This window comes from Centruroides vittatus, unplaced genomic scaffold (genome assembly GCF_030686945.1).
Source record: "Centruroides vittatus isolate TY-2023 unplaced genomic scaffold, ASM3068694v2 scaffold_1047, whole genome shotgun sequence".
NCBI classification, from domain to species: Eukaryota; Metazoa; Arthropoda; class Arachnida; order Scorpiones; family Buthidae; genus Centruroides; species Centruroides vittatus.
The window spans coordinates 665,466-680,758 of record NW_027122669.1 but is presented as its reverse complement, the minus strand read 5'-3'; the positions used below and the strand labels follow the sequence as shown (position 1 = coordinate 680,758).

General features: G+C 33.5%; 1 protein-coding gene across 1 annotated transcript in view; it reads left to right on the top strand.

Moving 5' to 3' along the window:
* Plod (procollagen lysyl hydroxylase) overlaps window positions 1-15,293 on the top strand; it is a 93,778-nt gene that overhangs the window by 21,584 nt on the left and 56,901 nt on the right. Inside the window, 6 exon segments of the mRNA XM_067284027.1 lie at window positions 3,506-3,618; window positions 4,547-4,610; window positions 6,699-6,796; window positions 10,963-11,064; window positions 13,045-13,176; window positions 14,898-15,019. Of these exon segments, the coding sequence (XP_067140128.1) occupies window positions 3,506-3,618; window positions 4,547-4,610; window positions 6,699-6,796; window positions 10,963-11,064; window positions 13,045-13,176; window positions 14,898-15,019 (631 nt within the window).

The following is a 15,293-nucleotide window of genomic DNA, read 5'->3' as shown; positions in this document are numbered from 1 at the left end:
AATTCATAATATAAAATCAAAAAAATGAGAAGTAGATAAAGAACATTTGTCTGTTAAAAATTATTGTTTTAGATGTACAGTAATACCTCTGTTTTCGTTGACTTCGCTTATCGTCGGTTTCGGTTTTTGTCGATTTTTATTGCTAAAAATTTGTCTCGGCTTTCTTCAATTGCTTCGGATTTCGTCGGCATGCCCAAGTGACCTCACTGCTAATTTTGCGAGAACAAAGGGTGACCCACGCGTTTTCTGGCTCAGTGTGGTGTTATTTCTTGTTCTGTGAGCATTACCTCGCGAAGGCCCACCATTGGCCAACGTTTCCGTTCCCTGAACACTGGGAGTTTGGTTGTGGGTTCACGCTTCAACAGGACGGGCTGGTCATGTGGAGTTTACCAGGTTTTCTCTACATCTGTAACGCCTGAACAGGGGCCAGTTACCCTTAAACGGACCTCCCGGAAGGCATTATTCCCCACGATACGACCATCATAAATGCATACAACTACTATTACATGACAATTACGTCACACTTTACCATATCGGCTAGAAGTTCATGTCCAACTAACTTCTACAAGACAAGACATTACCCTGCATGTCTAGCTAAACAATTCCATTGCTTTCCTTTAGATTAGTCTTTTTATATTAATTTCTTATTGCTTTTAGTATTTAACGCTATATTAATTTTCTATAAAATGTGTTTTGGTATGTATTTTGCACTGTCTAGAACGAATTAATTGGATTTACATTGATTCATATGGAAATGATTGCCTCAGTTTTCGTCGGTTTTGGATTTCGTCAATTGTTTTCGGACACATTATCGACAAAAACCGAGGTATCACTGTATTGTGGAAAGACAGTTAAAAATTAAATTAAATTTTTTCAGTGACAGAGCATTTCTGATATTCAGTGAAATCATAAGAGAAAAAAGCAGATGAAAGAGTCTTTAAATAAAGAATACCAAAAACATCTAACGTTTTAGAAAAACCTAACACAACCAACTCCTGGACCTCCAACCTAACAGTTTTGAGTATTGAAAATGCATATTTTCTTCGATATTTGGTTTATTTCAAGAATATATTCTTTTATAAGTTTTATTTCCTCAACACGAAGTTGAGTTAACATAAAAATCTGACTCTTCATTTCCGTTACAATCAGTTGTTTGGTTTTTTGCGACAATTATATATTTTTCTGATCCGTGGTAGTATTTACAAGATTAGTTTACCATATACAATTAAAATACAGGGAAGAGTTCCTCAGAGGTTCATTGCGCATTCACCGTCTTCTTCTAACTGTTGCGTCAATTCTAATCCCGTTTGTTGGCTTCTGATGTTTCTGTTATGAGATCCAGTTGTAGCCGATCACCTTTGCCTGCTTCTCCAAATGTGCCGAGAAGGAAAAGAGAGCTCTACCATCCACTTTTATTCCTTATAATACCCCCTGTTCCGCTGCTGGGTTTATTGCCCCTCTGGGCCTAATGGGCAATGGAACTTTCGGAAAACTTACAAACAAAAGGCTTTGTGTCCAACAATTGAATATTATACATAAAAATGACAAGCAATTGTCACACTTTATTTAATTTAAAAAGTATAAATCTTAAGATATTTAAGCACAAGGAACAAAATCAATATTTAAACAAACAAACAAACAAATAATTTATTGCAAAAAGTATTTCTTATAGTAAATTTATTAAAATATAAACATTAAAGCACATACAGTATTGGTTGCTTTCACTCAGCTATGTCTGATCTTGCCTTCACTATTCATCCGCCTGTTGTGGCCTAGCCAATTCACGATGGCCATGAAAAAACCTTTTTAATATCTAAAGGACAGAAAGATTTTGAAAAAAGTCCTCAAGTACCTATTAGTAACTTTTTAATACCACTTTTACTCTCTTCATTTGTTAATCTTTGTTTAAAATTGGATCTGAAAATCTTGTATAATTTATTTTGTCATCAGGTTTTAAATGAAGAATTTGAAACAACTCAAAAGTGCACATTTTGAGGTGCTTACTAGTAGGTTGTTCTATCTAAATTTTATCTTGAGAAATGATCAGAAGTCTCAATTTACATTCATAGGGGAAGGTGAAGTCAGTCAGAGGTTCCTACAATAGAGCTCTCAATCATTGGCATAGCGAGGGGGGCAAGGGGTGTATCATGTACCAGGTGCCACTTGCAGAGGGGCACCCAAATGGTTTCCAAGACAAACTATATGTGTTTCTGGAAGGGGAGGGGTGCCAATAAAGTGTTGTGCCCCTGCTTTCAATTGCTATGTCTTTCATAGACATTCCATTTTTTAAGGATTCTGTCCATGTGTCCGCTGTGTTTGGCATTTGTCCATTTTTTTGCCGATGATTCCAATTTCCATTTTCTTACAATTATTACTTTTTGGGTAATTTTTTTTCATGTATACAAATTCACTAATCCTTTTTCCTTGTTGTTATTGTTGATTGCCAATATTCTTCAATTGAGTGTTATATATTTATTCTTTGGCTGTCAAAGAAAGCAAACTTTTGAAGAATTTTTAAGCAGAGGAATAATGTTTATGAAAAAAGTGTTTACACGACCTCAGAAGAAGAATCGATGACCCCTACTTGGCAGTCTCAACCCTATATTTAGGGGAATCGCTGTTCTACACTACACTACACTGTGTTAGTGTAATGAGTGCAAAATGATTAAAAGTATAAAGCGGATGGGATAAAATAATCTTATATCATATTTAACAATTTATTTTACCATTTCTGTACACCTAAATGCCCCCAAAATCACTATATTTCAACTAAAATTTTGGCTGTCGGCTTTTTTGACTATGATATCACCTCTTTTTAAAATCACAATTTCAGACATCTGCTGTACTTTTGCCTGTTTTTAAAGGACAAACAATAAAGGAATCTTTATTTGTAAAATTCTTTTCAACACTAAGTCTGTGTGTGTTGACATCTTTTACACCAAACCCTTCAAATATAATTTAAAATAAATAATTTATTATCTTTATATGTTCGTATATTTCTATCACATTTAAATTTGTATATTTAGATTTAGATATACTCGATTAAATATATATTTATAATTTTTAAACACATTATGTACCAATAAGTCATCCAGTTAGAATTTGAAGAAGAATTAATGTATAATAATTTACATAATAATAATAATAATAATTTAAATTAAACATAGAAGAAATATTAGCAAAGTTGAGGTTGAAGTTTTCAACGTGAAAACTTCAGCCTCGACCTGGCTATTAAAATAAAGTAAAAGTATCTTCTCATTTTTTCTTCTTTACAATTCAAGAACATAAAGCCTTTTGGCAGAGACAACCTTTGAGGTGGATGAGGTGTACAAAGGTCAAATTGAGAAGACACTTTTACTTTAAAAGATGACAGCTCTTTTATTCTTATTATTATTTTATGTTGCAATTATTAAGAAATATTTAATCATTTGTATACAAAATAATTTTTTACAGTATTATACCAATATTTTTATTAAATATTCTTATTCTTATGAAAACATTTCAGGTTTTATGGGTTATGCACCACAGTTATATGAAATTGTAACTAGTTCTGAAATTAAAAATATTGACGACGACCAGTTGTTTTACACGAAAATTTATTTGAATGAAGAATTAAGAGTAAGTTAAGTTTTCTGCTTATTATTTGTTATTTAAATACAGTTAAAACTCAATATAGTTTTTACTAAGTAGTAACACTCCCGTAAAGCTCGACGGAATACTTACGAACAGACCTTCCTCATAAATATTAAATAGAGAACCTTTGGTATCTGTAAACTTGCTAAATGTACAGTTTTCGTTGTTAACGGTGTTTTTATCCCAAATCACAATTTCCAAACTCAAACTTATGTTTAGACCTCATTGTGAAGTCACAAGAGAGGTGCTGGGCATGCATTGCTGACTTGATTTAGTGCCAGTTTCAGAGGTAAACAAATGGTGACATTAGCGAGGTTGAGGCCGAAGTTTTAAACGCGAAAACGTGTACGTCGGACGTTCGGTGTCGCTTTCCCGTAAGCCTAGAAGTTTGACAATGGCATTTGGAATGTCGAGCATGATTCCACTGACTTTCCAAACACCACTGTCAAACTTCTAGGCTTACAGGAAAGCGGCACTGAACGTCCGACGTACACGTTTTTGCGTTTAAAACTTCGGCCTCCACCTCTCTATTAAATCAAATTTTAACTGTATATCAAGTTAACTGCCCTTTTAATCAAATAATGGGCAATCTAATGAAAAGTTTAGATTCACTGACATTGGCCATGCTTGTTAATGTCTTGCTAGATGTGAGACATACTTAAATCTTGAACATTTATTTACTACAGATTCACAGAATAATGTTTTAAGCTCCTTTACAGTATTACCGAGTCTACTTCTCACAACTAAACTTTTCATTTGATTATCCTGTTTTTAATCATAATTCTGTTATAATGTTTAATTTAACTAAATGCTGATGCTATAAATTAGATTATCTGAAAATATTCTATTAAATTTTTAATAAATTTACTACGTAATAATTTAATTTTATTAATTTACAATTATTACTTTTCAGAAACAGTGGTCAATAAAATTGGATCATAAAGCCGAAATATTTCAAAATCTTAACGGTGCTGTCGGTAATAATAAAATATATTTTTTTAATTTTTAGCTTATTAGATTTTTTTGTTTATTAAATAACTCAAATCGTGACATTTTAGTGAGGTTGAGGCCGAAGTTTTAAACGCAGAAACGTGTACGTCGGACGTTCAGCGCCGGTTTCCTGTAAGCCTAGAAGTTCGATAATGGCATTTGGAAAGCCAGTGGAATCATGCTCGACATTCCAAATGCCATTGTCAAACTTCTAGGCTTACGGGAAAGCGGCGCCGAACGTCTGACGTACACGTTTTCACGTTTAAAACTTCAGCCTCAACCTCGCTTTTAAGTAATATTTTTAAAGTTTAAAATAACATTATTCAATAATAGATGGCAAATACATATAAAACCAAACTCGTACATAATAATTGAATGATATAGCTGGATTTTTATCAGTCTACGATATGGCTAACTAATTAACTTATTAAGATACTGAGTTATTTGGAATAGAGATCGTGATTTAACTACATACTACAAGTCCAAGTTTCTTAGTATCATAATAATTAAATTAATAGATAGCGAAGATTAAGAAAACCAAGGTTCAACTCTAGCTCAAAATTTCAGAAATTTTCTTATGTGGTTTGTAAAATTTTACGTTTTGACTTAGATATGTTCAGCTCAGCTTTCACCATCCAGCCATCTCTGTTGTGGACTTGGCTGAAACCATTATAATTAAGTGTATATGTTACTGTAAAAGACCGAAATTAGAGAATGTCGATATTCTCCGGTGAATGTCGACACATACAAAATACGTGGGTGAAAGACTGAATATTTGATTATATTGTTATACTTTTGAACAATTGCCAGTGTATGTCGACAAGCACAGATAAGCTTTGGTGGAGGTCGAAATGACACCTGAGAAGCCGATGTCGACAGAGATGCGACAGTCTGTTGCCAAATTCTTTGTGGAGGTAGGACAAGGTCGTACCTCTTTTCCCTGGAACGGTTTGGTGGAAACCGCCCACTTTATCACTGGACGGTGTTTGTGTTCTTTTGATCCCATGAAGTGGAGATCGGTTTGTCAGGTCGAGTGGTGGAAGATGAGAGGGGTCGTCGGTAAGGCATCGGTCGATATCCAAATAAAAGACACCATTAACAGATCAGTTCGTAATCACGTAATAACGTAATCAGTTCCTAATTTGTAAAGAAAAGTTACTTTCCGTACACGAAATTTCTTCTCAAGAGATATCTCTGAGAGAAGCAGCTGCAGCTAATTCGAAAAGTGGAGGGCAAGGCTATACACGCTGTCATTACAAAAATAAGTGTTCCACGAATAAATGCAGTTGTAAAAGCAAGGGACTCTAGTGAAATTCATATCAGTTTAAGTTGTTGCAATAAATAAGATTGTATAACTTTAATCACATAATTTATGTGTACGTTTATTATTGTATTATTTTCTTAAAGTTTTAGAATGTGCTGTTACTTAAGCTTTCTCCTATTTTGACATATTAAAAAGTTGCATTTTTGTCTTAACGTAATAAAAACATTTTTATTCAACATTCATCGTCAGTGCATGCTGAATGTCGACATTTGCCAGTGTAAGTGAGAAATAATGATATTTAGCAAATATTTCATACATACACAAAATGACTGTGTGAATGCTGACATTTACCGGAGAATGTCGACATTTGCCAAATATCGGTCATTCACAGTAACATATACATTCTTTCATTTTGTTTTTTACTCTTTTCATCCTGTGTATACTAAAAGAGCCTTTCTCTAAGTTTTTCATGGGTTCAGCACAACCCATAATGGCAGTCAAGTGGTGAGGGATGAGGTTCGACATATCTAAGACAGGTTACCCAAGAAAAATTCCTGGGTTTTTCAACAACTCGGATTTTATTCTGGGTCCCCCATAGAAGTAGACTGACACCTAACTACCTTGGCTGTTTGGCTAATATTATGAAATTTTAATAATTAAATTCTATGCTGATATGTCATAGAAGATTTATGATGTCTAGACATACAATCCATATAAATATATGTAAAAATCAATATTTTAATTATTTTTATTTCATTAAATATAATACAAATTATAAACATAAACATTAATTATTGCTGTTTCGATTTAGGTGATGTTGAACTTCGTTTTAGAGAAACAGATAGTTATATTCGTAATCTTGCCTACGATACAACTCCTATAGTTATACACGGTAATGGTGCAAGTAAGGTAAGTTTCTGTTTTCAATAATTGTAAATAATTAGAAATTTCTACACTGGAGTACTTTATAATACACGTACCTCGCTGTCTTTTACCGGTGCTTTCCTTCTAACCAAATAATAAAGCAGTTGCAAACATTTTCGAACCATTACGGCTTTTTTTCGGGCACTTCAGAACTTCCTATTTGAATTTGTATTAGCTGCACGAGACAATATTCCAGAAGATATTCCATAACTTTAAATTCGATTGGAAACACAAATTTGAAACATTTCAAAAACATTTGCAACTGCTTTATTATTTGGTTAGAAGGAGAACACCAGTAAAAGGCAGAGAGGTACGTGTATTATAATTGTAAATAGTTGAAAGTTATGTATAGAATGATGAATCTAATTTTCTTTACATGCATAATCTAGATATAGGATATAGATAAAAATATTTCACCAGACTTTCTTGCTTCTGTTATGTTACCGAAACACAAGTACATCTGAATATAGGTTATCAGTAGTGAGCTATTCTGTGATATAGTCACCTTGTACCTTCTCATAGGGTCAAATCCTATCCTGTTTCTATGAGAAAAGGGTTGGCGACACGTGGCAAGTTGCCATTAGTTAAAAATTTCTACCCTAAACAACAATGTAAAGTTGAACAATACCTCCAAACAAGATGACTCATGAACTTAACTCAATGTTTATTTAATACATTAACTCACTGAAGGAAAGTTATAGATATACAACATACACATCTGCATATGAGAAGGCATATAATCACATGTGGTTCTTTAAGTAGAGCTCCCTTAATTTCGAGCGAGGAGGATGCATGAGAGATTTTGCTTTTTCTATTATTCTTTTAATCACTTGGGTTTTTACCCCCAGATAAAAATTCAATATTCCCATTACTCTTCTAGAATTTTTCTTCCTAAATCAAAAGAATTCTTGAAAATATTTAATAAAACAGAATAAATAATAAACGACTTCGCAATTCATCTTTTCTACACACCTCAGGAACACGACAGTCTCTGTGGTGAGTAGATCTTTTATTAGAGGCTACTTTTCTATCTCAATATGCAAAAACAGTAAAAATTTCAGGGCACCGGCACAATTATAATGAGCAATTATTTATTGTGACGTCGTCTCAATGCTGGGCTGCAATTTTTAATCATATTTTTAATTTATTTAACTTCAAATATATGCTCTCCACCTCAAATTACTAGTGTCTTGCCCCTGTAAATCATACTTTTACTGCTAGCAATAGAGTTGTCCCTGTCATCTATCTAAGTCCTTTTGGGGGAAATTTTTGAATTGAAATAGCATGACTTCCAGTTTAAACTGGAAGTTTGTATATAGTTAATCAGAGTTTCCTGCACCTAAGCTTTCCATATCTTGTCTCGTCTTTCATTTATCTGACTCCGTTCTCGAGATTAAGAAAGGACAGACAGATGGACAACAGTGGGAATTTATAGGTCTACAATTTTTTTAAATTGCAGCCAAAAAATACATTAATTAACAGAATAGATGACAGTAATATATAAACTGTTGAACACAACAAAAGGATGAAGTTTGAAAATATTTATTGTTTATTCTATTTTATTGAATATCTTTATGTATTACTGTCATTCTGGTGATTTTATTAATCAAAGTATTGTAAGATTTGTCGACTAAAAGGGGGTTACAATTAATCCTGCATCAGAATGAGCCTAAGGGAAACCGCGTATGTGGGCTGTGGCAAAGGAGGCAAATGAAAAACAAGTGTTTTACATTGGAAAAACTGTTTATTTGGTCGAATTCATGCTTACATCGATATTGGACAGTTCCAAATGTCAGCTTTCTTTCAAAGCGGTGTGAATTCGGTTGATCGGTTGCAGTCCAGCTCTGGGCAGACGAGAAGGATCCATTGGATGATCAGGAAAGATGCGGCGGAGTCCTAGGTGGTCAATGACCGGTCGATGACAACACAACACAATAGATAAAGCACAACTGTAGGCTTAATCTAGAGGAGACTGTTGGCTTAATCCAGAGGAGATTGTCTTTCGACCTTGAAATTCTGATTTTTATAGTTTTTCTTCCACTATCTGCATCTAGGATTGGTCCCTCGTCCCATATCTCGCTTCCCAATTGGTTTCCCTCTTTCTTCCGGGGAAAAACCGAGACCAACTCAGGTCACAAGAAAGGTCCGATTCAAGGTGTCTATTTGACACCCTTTGTCGACTATGCTCGAAGATTGTTGATAGAACCATAACACCTGCACTCATAATTTAACCCGTTGTTTATAAATGCTGTCATTTTGGAATTCTAACGATCATACGCGATGGTTTTCTATCCCTCAAATTTTTCCCCTTTTCCGAAATTGTTTTCCCAAATTGACTATTTATGAGTACTTGAGTCAGATTTCTACCTGTTTATGAGCGCTTGTGTCAGAGTTCTACCTTTAGGTTTGACATTAACAGGCCGTTTAACGCGTGTTGGCATCATCCTGGGACTCGTTGTTTACATTTTGTGTCACGTTGTTTTGATCAAGAGTTTTTTTCCTCTCTCTCTCTCTCTTATATAATTTATCGTTAATTTTTTTACACAAAAGAATTCTGCAATTTACGCGATTTCAGATTTCGTTTGGGTCCTCACGGAATTTTTCAAATAGCATGAGTCTCCCATTTCCATTCAGTTCAAAAAGCATATCTTTGAATTGAATGCGTTTTTGTTCTCTATCCGAAAGCATCCATTTTTAAAAACTATGATATAAATTTTATTTTATAAGAATCATGTAATCAACATCTGATCCTGACACCAATGAAGAGCCTACTGATACAAGTGTACTAGAGTACAGGTTATTTAGCTAATACAGAGCAGAAGCAAGATGTATTTAGCTAAATATGTCACTGTTCTGCTGTCTGCTAAGACAATACGGGGTTTTGCCAACACCGTGCTTAGTCTTAAGCTACATAGAGATTGTGTCATGACTATATATATTCATAATACAATTTGATATAATTAAATCAATTAAGTATACCTTACTCCAGAATATAATAGAAAAAGTTTAACTTTTTTTTAAACCAAATTATTAATACTGCATTTTAAAATTAGTAAATAATTAAAAGTATTTAATAAGTTGTGTTGTAAATATAATCATTAGAAAATCTAAAGTATTTTAGTAGCTTAAATATTCTTACAATAAATATAATATGTTAAATACTTTTAATAATTCTTATAACTAAATTTACAGTGTTTTGAACCACAAGTATACTAAGAAGGCACTTATCAAATTATATTTTATAAATTTATTAATTTTGTACATGCATTTTCACTCAAATTAATAGCGAGGTTGAGGCCGAAGTTTTAAACGCGAAAACGTGTACGTCGGACGTTTGGCGCAGCTTTCCTGTAAGCCTAGAAGTTTGACAACGGCGTTTGGAAAGTCGGTGGAATCATGCTCGACATTCCAAATGCCATTGTCAAACTTCTAGGCTTACGGGAAAGCGGCGCCGAACGTCCAACGTACACGTTTTCACGTTTAAAACTTTGGCTTCAACCTCGCTAGTAACTAAAGCTAGGTTTTCACATATTATGATTATTGGAGCTATGAGCCAATTTAATGGTGCCAAAAAGCACACCTGCTGCGTATTTTTACTGTTGTTTGCAGTATTTTTACAATGATTATTGGCCTCATCTAAATAAACTGATGCCATTTGATTGGTGCCAATAATCATTGTATGTCGAAACATAGTTTAAAATAATAAATTCAGTTACATATTCATAATTTATCCATAAAAATATCACAGTCAAAATCTAGGATCAAAAATCAATTAAAATATGTATACTTTGAAATCAAACAATTTGGAATTTTGGTAGTATGTTCTTTCTTACTCTAAGAACACACGTAAATGGAAGGGACCTTTGTTTTATATGTTTATTCCTATTTAAAACTATGTAAAGTTGTTCTCAAAACATTAAAATCATGTAAAATAGTTTTAGATAGGAAGAACGTACAAAGAAAGATCAATTCTTGTATGTTGTTTGCTCCTATGGTGTGGGAAAGATATACTTAGAAGACACCAAATTATTTTTATATCGTCTTTAAATTACATATAGTCTTAAAAAATTATATGAAATTTCTATTAATTTTATTGATTTAGAATTAATAAACTTTTCATAGAATATAATTGAATCATATTTTTTTTACAGATAGCATTGAATTCTTTAGGAAATTATTTAGCTAAATCATGGACTCTCAAAAAAGGATGCTTAAGTTGTAATGAAAATAAAAAGAAATTGGGAAAGATGAAGGTAAAGTTACGTGATATAGAAATTATTATTTATTGTAACTTTATGATAATCTTTAATGATAAATTATCATACTGTTCAACCCTTTACTAACACCGGAAATATAATACACTTGCAATCAAAAATCGAACCTGTTACCGGCATGTATCCTATAAAAGATCGTCCCATGCATCAACCAAAAAGAAGAGCTCAACCTATCACCAGCCTGGCAACTCCTCCTAGACAAGTATCTGTAATAAGTTGACACCCGCGCACAACGGCGCATGTCTGTCGGAGCGGAATTCAACGAACTTTTCGATTCGTAATCTCCTATTCTATTTTTTCTTAAGTATTCCATTTCCACCCGAAGAAGAACTTTATAAAGTTCGAAAACGTTTGTATGACGATCTTTTATAGGATACACACTGGTAACAGGTTCGATTTTTGATTGCAAGTGCGATAAATTATCAGTTTTATTATCACTTTAATCAGAGATAAAAAGTTAATTTTGTATTCTGTGAACAAATGAAACAAAATATGCTTTATTTAGAGTGAATAATTTGAAATTTTAAAAGTAATAGCATTTAATAATTCAAGAAAAATTAGTAAAAGTATTATAAAACTAACATGCTAATATAATTTTATAACATTTCTAAGGCTGTCTGTCTTATTAGTGCATTATTTATATTAAATTCCAAACAAAAAAAGGAAGGTGAAAGCATTACAACTTTCAAATTTTTAATTCTGGATGATCAAAGTGGTTAAGGTGTCAGCCTACCATTCTGTTTGGCCCAGGATCGAATCCACACAGACATAAAACTGTGACCGGAGGGTCAACACTTCTTTAGTGCCTCATCAGGAATAATGCCACCATGTCTCGATCAACACAGAAGTGGCGACGGCAGTTTGATTGGAAAGTAGGTCATGTGAACAGCCACATGTGTGAGCAAACGGATTCGGGATGGAGTGAGAGACAGCATACCGGAAGTGACTCACTCAAAGACTAGGTTAACGAAACAACGTTTATTTGTAAAGGACGTAAAATATTATATTACAATACGATAATATCTCGATAGGGAGTGTAATAGTTAAAATAGGGTTAAATTAATCTAATTTTGCAGTATCTGAGAGAGAGAGTTTTCAGTGGTTCGCGAGTTGCTAAATAGCTGGAGAAAAGGATGTCCACGAGGGTTGAAAGGGATGTCATTAATATGGTGAGTGCTTTGTTCTTCCTGTTGAGAAAGGTTATCCAAGAGGTTGTCTTTACTGCACAATGCTATCCAATGTCCAAGGCGAGTAGGCGATATCCAATTGGGCACTGACACAGTTAATTGTTGGAGAAATTTCGGGATGATGGCACTAGTCGAAGAACGGGCGACGACTAACTATTTCGGCTGTCAATTTTGATATCAGTCTATTATCGCCCGACCAAGAGGTCAAAAGATCACGAGAATGGTCGTTTTCGTTGTCGGGAAAGTGTAAGTGGAGATTTTCTCAGGTAGCTGATGACAACAACAGTTGAGCACGTACGGCGTCATCGTCGATTAAAATTGGTTTTTTTTGGTGTTAAAGTTCGGATTCTCATAAAACCCCATGAATTTTTCATGGGGGTTCTGTCCTGGATATGTCAGACTCATTTCTCATCGTCTGACCACCTCATTGTGGGCCTGGCCAAATCCACAACAGGCATGAAAAAAGGCTTTCTTAGTGCCCACAGGGCAGAAAGAATTTAAAAAATGAATTTTGAATAAATATTACATTTAATAAAGAAAATTACTATTATTCAATATGTAATGAACTCTTAATTAACGTAATATAAAATTTAATATTTACGTAAGAAACCTGATTATTTGTAAATTTAGTTGTTGTTCAACTTGTAAAAATTTACATCTCTTAACTGTGTTTGTTTTTAATGTTTACAATAATATATTTACTAATAAATTCAGTTAAGTATTTACATATTTATTTTATGAATTAAAATAACTTTTAAATTATTTTTACCAGGTTCAGAACGTGCCTTCGGTTATAGTGGCAATATTTATCGAACATCCTACACCCTTCCTTCAAGAATTCTTTGAAAATATATTATTATTCACATACCCTAAAGAGAAAATGGATCTTTTTATTCATAATAATGTAAGACAATTTTGCTAATTTTATTACTGTTTTTTTTTTTCTTTTTATACGCATATTACAGAAATAGTGTAAATAATTTTTATTTATCAGTCAACATGGAGAGCTTGTAAGATATACAGGGTGATTCGAAATGTTTCAAAGAATTTATGGAGCTGATTTTATAGTATATTTGGCAGTAAAAAATCCCCATACGAACGAGTTGTATTGTCGGTGTGAAATCTGCAAATTTAACACAGTTGTCAGAAATTTAATTGTAAACGAATCCGATAGAAAAAATGCTCCTTGTGAGAATCAGATTGGAGGTCACCACTTGTCATAACAATCAGATGGGAAAGTTGACACTTAGGTGTTAAGAATGAACCGATATCGTCAACATTTGACGATCACGTGACCCCTTTTCTTACGACAATGAGATAAAAGCGAGAGCTACCAGAAGCTCGGGGCGAGTGATCGAACCGGAAGTTATATTTGGTAACTGTGCATATTCCATCTCCCAGACCTCCATATAATGGACCCGATCCAACAAAAGAAGACACCGGTTGGAAGACAGTCAGTGTGTACGACTCTTCCATACAGATAACATTTGCCATATCGACTCCCCGCTATGTCTGAGAGGTATTTAGGGGCTAGGAAACTTGTAAACTCTCTCTCTGATCTAGAAAGTAGGAATGCGGTGTAGATAGTAAATTAGTCACTCTTCTTTGTAAATAGTCAATAGAATAACCGCATTTAGCCGTATAACCTGTATATTCCTTTAACTCTGTGTAGCCTCATGTACGTTATAGTTAGCCAATTAATAAACCTTTATTATGTTATATGTTAAACCTGTCTCCTTTCTATTCAGGGACACCTGTCGACTTGTTCACCTCCCTCCCCACTCACTTTTTGCCCTCCTAAAGCCATCCGACGACTCTGAGATCAGGTTTTAACAACCTGTGCCGATTAAGTGGTTAATAGGGTACCCCCTACAGCCCCCGGCTTATCTCACATCAGTATTTGAAAAGCTTTGGCTTTACAAATGAAGAAATTATGTAGTATGATGTTTTTAGAAGCAGTAAACAGAATGAATGACAAGAAAAACAACATGCTGTTCAAAGTTCCATAAATGAAACAGCAATGTACCACTGGTTTTTACAAAAAGTGCTCAAAACATCCTTTCTAACTTGCTGCACTTTGCAGCATGGGTGTGTACTGCATGCTTAATGGGAAGAAGGTGATGTGACATCATCCGATACTCAAAATGTACAGTACGTGTAAATTTAAAATGTAGTAAAATAATCTACCACCAAACAAGACAGGCTTTTCCAAAATGTTGTAATTAATAATTAGATACCATGTGTCTGTTTTGAATGATAAAATGTTATGGTATTTTTATGTTTAAACTCAAATAATATTGAATATATGATCATACGGGATTTTCTTCTTCTAAATATACTATAGAATCAGCTTCCTAAATCTCCTATTGATCTATTCTGAGTCGCTCTGTATAGTACATGTTGAGTGCCCCATACAGCATATAGAGAGAACGTATAGTTTTATATCATTTACAGTTAGTTCTAAAATATATACTGAGCTTATTATCTTAATAAAAATCAATTAATTTAATAATTATTCATTTACTTTTGATTACGATTTATTCTGTTTTAAGTTTCTATGAACAAAAACAATTTCCTTTTATTACTTATACTTCATTAACAAATTTTATTAAATTATATCTATAGGTAGAATATCATGTCAATGATGTGGATCAATTTATTGCTGATCATAAACATAAATATAAGAGCATTACATACTTAAAAGTAGACGATGGATATCAAGAATGGCATGCCAGAAATTTGGGATTGTAAGTGCAATATTTAAAACAAATTAGTTTTATAAAATGTTATTAAATACAGGGTGTTTCAAAGAGAATACTACCATTTTTAAATTATTGAAAATATGTTAATTATTAGCAAGGCTGAGGCCGAAGTTTTAAATGAGAGAACGTGTACGTTGGATGTTTGGTGCCGCTTTCCTGTAAGCCTAGAACTTTGACAATGATGTTTGGAAAGTCGGTGGAATCATGCTCAATATTCTAAAACTTCTAGGCTTACAAGAAAGCGACGCCAAACGTCCGA